Source organism: Alexandromys fortis, unplaced genomic scaffold, assembly GCF_014885135.2.
Source record: "Alexandromys fortis isolate MF-2015 unplaced genomic scaffold, M_Fortis_MF-2015_v1.1 scaffold_219, whole genome shotgun sequence".
NCBI classification, from domain to species: domain Eukaryota; kingdom Metazoa; phylum Chordata; class Mammalia; order Rodentia; family Cricetidae; genus Alexandromys; species Alexandromys fortis.
In genome coordinates, this window is record NW_026068092.1 from 206010 (window position 1) to 211068 (window position 5059).

Sequence of the window (5059 nt, forward strand, 5' to 3'; positions counted from 1 at the left end):
GCACTGGGAGGAAATGCGTTTGGGACCAGTCTTGCTGGTTAGCTAGCTACCTACCCTCAGCATTTCCCACCACCCAGTCCATTCCCATGATGTGAGGTTCCAGCTGGATCCTTTCCTGGAATCAGCTTTCCCCCATCTATCCCAGCCTGAATCCAGCTCTTGCCCTGGAATTTTCTGTCCACATTCTTAGCTTCTTGCAAGTCTAACTGCATCTCCTAGTTGAGGACTGGAGAAATACCCGTGGGAGACTTTGAGGAGGCTGATGGGCGATTGGATGAATAGCAGTACTAGGCACAGGCAGTGGCAAGCTGGACAGAGGACAGGACACGGTTGAGAGTGTTCAAACCATTTACTAAGCAAATTCTTGCCCGCCCCGCCCCACCCCCAAGCTGCGAGGAGGGCAGCCCCTCTAAGGCTCTGGTACCTACAGGCGCCCCCGTTGGGGGAGTACTGGAGTGAGACGAGGTTCAGACCAAGTCCTTTGGTTCAATGGGCTCCTCTTCACTAACAAGGAAAATGCCCTTTATAGCACATGCCTCTGGCAGCCCAGTCTGCGGGCTTGGGGTTCTCCAGCTGCCCTTTCAGGTCAGTAGGAGCTACTGGACATTAAGGCAGCATCCAGAACTGCTCAATAGAAACTGTCACCTGCAGTTTAGTGCCTGCTTCACCGATGAAATCCGAGAGCCACATCCATGCCGCGGCCAAATGCGCATAGAAAATGAGGTCGGTCAAGTCCTCACAAGTGTCTGTTCTGAGCTGAGTCTAGATGAGTCTAGATGGTGACGGTCAGAGGACTCTCTGGGCGCGAAAAAGCCTGGCAGGAACCCAGCCTGACTTGTCTCGGAGTCTGCAATGCGCAAACCAGTGGTGGTTGCCATCCACGTGCGGCTTTCCACGTCGGTCCCTCCGATCACGGGCTTGGCTGCGGGAAGGGCCCCGCCGTTCCTCCCGCTCTTAGACGTAGTTTTTCTTGTCGTATTCGCCATTGGCTGCGGGCCGCCGCGGTGCCGAGTACTTGACCGGGAAGCTGAACTCCGGGCGGCCGGAGCAGACCCAAGCCCCGCAGCACACGAGGCCGCCGCCGCACATGAGTAGAGCGGAGGCTGCCCATCCGATGTACAGCGCCGCGCCCAGCTCGTACTTCTGAGACACCGGCACTGCCGGATCGTAGAACTCGCGGACCACGATGTTGGCGAACCAGCAGAGCGGCACGAGCGCCAGCAGCCCGCACAGCGCGTAAAGCGCTCCGCCGGTGAGTGCCACGCGTGCCTTCACTGGACCCGGGGCCACGCAGGTGGTGCATTGCGCGCCGGTCAAGGTAACAAAGAGAGCCACCAGTGCCAGCAGTACAGCGCCCACGGTGAGTGCCCGAGCTGCCTGCACCTCGGCACTCAGCGCCAGTACAGACTCATACACCTTGCACTGCATGTGTCCTGTACTCTGCACCACGCACGACATCCACAGCCCCTTCCAAGTCGTCTGCGCCGTCACGATGTTGTGGTCCAGGAAGGCAGTCACCTGCCACATGGGCAGCCCACACGCCAGGATCAAGCCCACCCAACCTACCAGGCACAGCACCAGACCCAGAATTTCCAACGCTGCGGACCCCATGGCTAAAGATCGAACGATCGTCTGGGGCGTCTGGGTGCGCTTGGCGCTGCTTGGGCTGTGCGCTCAGCTGGTTCTGTGGTGCCTCTGTTCTGGAGCCTCCTGAAATGGACCAAAAGGGAGGATCACCAACACCAGCACGGTTCTTCAGTGCCTGTTGTTGGGGATTTCTTATTTGAAGTCTGGGGGGGGGGGGGGGGGGGGGGGGGGGGGGAAGGGCGGTCTCTGCCCCCAGGGCGCAGCCCCCGAGCTAGGCCAGCCAATCCATGAGCAGACCTTCGGCCTACAGCCAATCGCGGACCCCTTGGCTGTTACAGTTGAAACCACAGAGCGCAGGACAAATCCCACTTGACCCCCAGCACTCCCAGCAGGGCAGCAGTTTGAAACCCTACCGGTTTCTGTCCAAGTCGGGGCTTTACTTGACTGGTTCACAGGCGATCTGCGTGCCCCGTCTCTCCACTTTAATTGCATGACCTCTAGCCTACACCAACCATTTTCACGCGCTACACCCCAGATCATTCCGACCCCTTCAAGCAAAGGCTTGTCATGGAGGTTCCGGGAGCCCCTGTGCACAGGTGAAACAAACTTCTGTTTGTCCCTCGCACGCCAACCAGAGATGCTAGGCAAGCCTGTGTTGGTCACTCCCTTTATATAACTTCTTCCAAGATCCTGCCCAACCACTGTCTACACTCACTCCTTCCCTAGAACCTCGGGACTGACACAAAGTGGCAGTGCAAGGGCCTGAGCTGTCCCTTCTGTGATGCTGCCTGCCTCCATCCTCTGAGGTCCAGTGCGTCAGGCAGCGCCACTCAGTCCCCAGTCTCCTCCAGCACATAGACTGTGATCCCAGCACAGCAGAGACACACAGGGGCGTAAAGAGGCTATGCCTTCAAGCATCTGTGGTACTTTGCCACCCCAGCCCCCAGGCCACCCTCCGGAAGCCAACTTGGAGTTTCCTGGCCAGGAGGAAGAGCCCCATCCTCGCTGGAGGAGGGAGTCGCGGGATTTCCGGGCATTCTTCTGCACAATGGCCCAGCCATTTCTTGAAAGGTACACTGGGTTGGACTCTCTGGGTCCCTGAGGCTCAGGTGGGGGCACCCGGCCCCACAGCCCACAGCCCAACTAGGGCACCAGCCGCTTTCCAGCATTCGCCTCCCCATTCTCTTTGTTTCCAACGAGCCCCAGACTCCGGATGGGCTTTTTGTCCTTGTGCTTGGGGTTTTGTTTTGTTATTTTCCTCTGCTCAAAAGAACTCAGGGCCTCTATAGAGAAAAGATGACATTGTTGAGAACAGCCACAGATGTGGGAATTTTGGTAAATCTCTCCCTTCTGGGCCCCAACTTCCTTCCAGAGATGCCTCTGAGTGAGAGGTCAATGGAGCCAGCCCAGTGCCTGCTTCACCCTACATGGAAAGATGCTTAGGACAAGGTGCCAAGCCTTGGTGCGGGGAGAAGCTCACATACACACCCTTTCTGTCCCCAGCCAACTCTCCAGATGGATAGGACAGCTCCCTCCAGCCACCATTTATTGTCTACTGCCTTCCACCTTCTGTAAGCCCTTCCCTGCCTTTCTGCAGACCCTCTCCACTGCCCAGTGAGTGCGGAACTCCAAGGCTCCCCTCTCCATCCTACTTCCTGGCTCCAGGCCAGGAAAATGCGTTTTGCCAGTCCCCTCCCTTCGAGCTCCATATCATCTTCCTGGAGCAACTACTGAAGCCTCTTCAGACCGCCCAACAAGGCAACCTTGCAAGCCCTCATCTACAATCCTCTATGGCTCTCACTGTCCATTGACAAAGAACTGGATTCTGGGAGCAGCCTAGACTTAGGTGGCTGTGAGCGCTTTGGACTGACCATGTGGCTAGGAGCATACACTCCACACGTTGATCAGATCCATCTTCCTGTGGGTCTACCTTTTGCTGATGACTTCTCTATCTGTCCGTCCATCTTTCTATCTGTCTGCCTTGCTGTTCTGCAAGGTTGCACTGATAGATACACCTGATGGACATCTCCCTATATTCAGGCCCTAAAGGTTCAAGACAGGATAGCTTTTACCTGTTGGCTTTCCTAACAGTGTCGCGAGTCTCAGCACAGTGATCATTGCCATCCATTTGTTCCAGACAAGAGGCAGCTTGTTGCTTTCACCTAGTTGGGGTTGCAAATAGCAAGATATGCTGCCCTCCTTCCTGCCTGCCCTCCTCTCCACCATCTTGGTACTGTCCTCAGTCTGGCACCCAGCGTGGTCCCAGCAAGTTCACATACCTTTGGTAACAGCCTCACAGTATTTCAAGGAGCTGGTGGTGGAACCTCAGACTTCATATTCCCCAGCATGCAGCGGGACCAGAACCACCCCAGAAAGAGACAGCTAGGACTCACCTTGCTTCCTCAAGCCTCCTCTGAGACTGAAGGTGGTCCAAGTGACCCATCCCAGACCCAAGAGAAGTGCTTTTCTTCCTTGGGAATTTGTTGTGCCCTGGACACCGTCTCCACCAGAGCACACAGCACACAAAGGTAGGAAGGAAAGCAGCAAAGGGCTCCCTGAAGAAGAACTTCTCAGCAGAATTCCAGGAAGAAGTTCCCAGGGAGCAGATGGATCCTGGTGTACATGTGCGCTTGGGTCTAGGCAAGGCAGCTCAGGAGAAAAGCACTTGCTTAGCAAGTTCCATCACTTGTCAATAAAATAAAGCTAAATAAATTGCCCTTGAGGTAGGAGAAGGCTCCAAAGGGATCTGATCCTGGAGTAGGGAAGGTCAGTACGGCTAGAGCGCAGCAGGGAGCCAGGACCAGGGAGTCTGGGACTGTATGGGGACATGAATCCCAGTCTCTGGCAGGGGGATTGCCAGGCCGGCCACCTGCTCCTGATAGCTATTGTTCTGCCTTCCCAGGGGAAGTGGCACAGGATCCCATTAATTGTGTGAGAGAAAGGCCTGAGTCTGCAGAAAAGCAAAGTTTATCTCCAGCAGCTGCTGGCTGACCCTGCCCTGGGGGGATCCGTTGACCTTCCATGGACAATCTAAATTTAGGCCCCAGGTTCCTAGGCTTGGATTTAGGAAGCTCTTAGCAAACAGGTTTTGTTTCAAAGGGAGTGAAAAGCCAGCCTTCCTTCTATCTTTCAGCTTCTGGTCCAGGATGTTTCCCCTTCGTCCAGCAGATGTTTACAGAACCGCTAAATTCTTCTTCCCAGAGCCATTTCTGGCAGAAGCCAAGAGCCTGGGCTCTCGCTGGCCCCAAGGCAGCATCTTGAGACCTCCCATGTCACTAACCATTGGGCTGGAAACCCAGGGTGGCCTGGGTAGGAGGGCACGGGCCCCTGCAGTCTACTCTTAGTTGCTGGCCTGGGTGTCTTCTGCGGCCCAGTTAGTGTCACCCCTGCTCTTTGAGCTAATAATTTGGCTTCTCTGTGCCACATTTTCTCCATTCATAGTGCAGGTCCATGCCTCAGTTTTATAAACTTG

The 5059-nt window shown here is 55.7% G+C and overlaps 1 protein-coding gene across 2 annotated transcripts; it reads right to left on the minus strand.

The window, feature by feature from the left end:
- Window positions 1-330: 330 nt before the first annotated feature.
- On the minus strand, window positions 331-4346 carry Cldn5 (claudin 5). 2 transcript variants are annotated; one of them, XM_050123020.1, is made up of 2 exons: window positions 3981-4346; window positions 331-1710 (listed from the first exon to the last, which is right to left on the minus strand). In XM_050123020.1, the coding sequence occupies exon 2, from the start codon at window positions 1609-1611 to the stop codon at window positions 955-957; it is 657 nt and encodes a 218-aa protein (XP_049978977.1). In that variant the 5' UTR covers window positions 1612-1710; window positions 3981-4346; the 3' UTR covers window positions 331-954. The 2 variants fall into 2 exon arrangements, with proteins under 2 accessions (XP_049978977.1, XP_049978976.1); XM_050123019.1 differs by lacking the exon at window positions 3981-4346 and adding an exon at window positions 2001-2467.
- Between the last annotated feature and the right edge of the window lie 713 nt (window positions 4347-5059).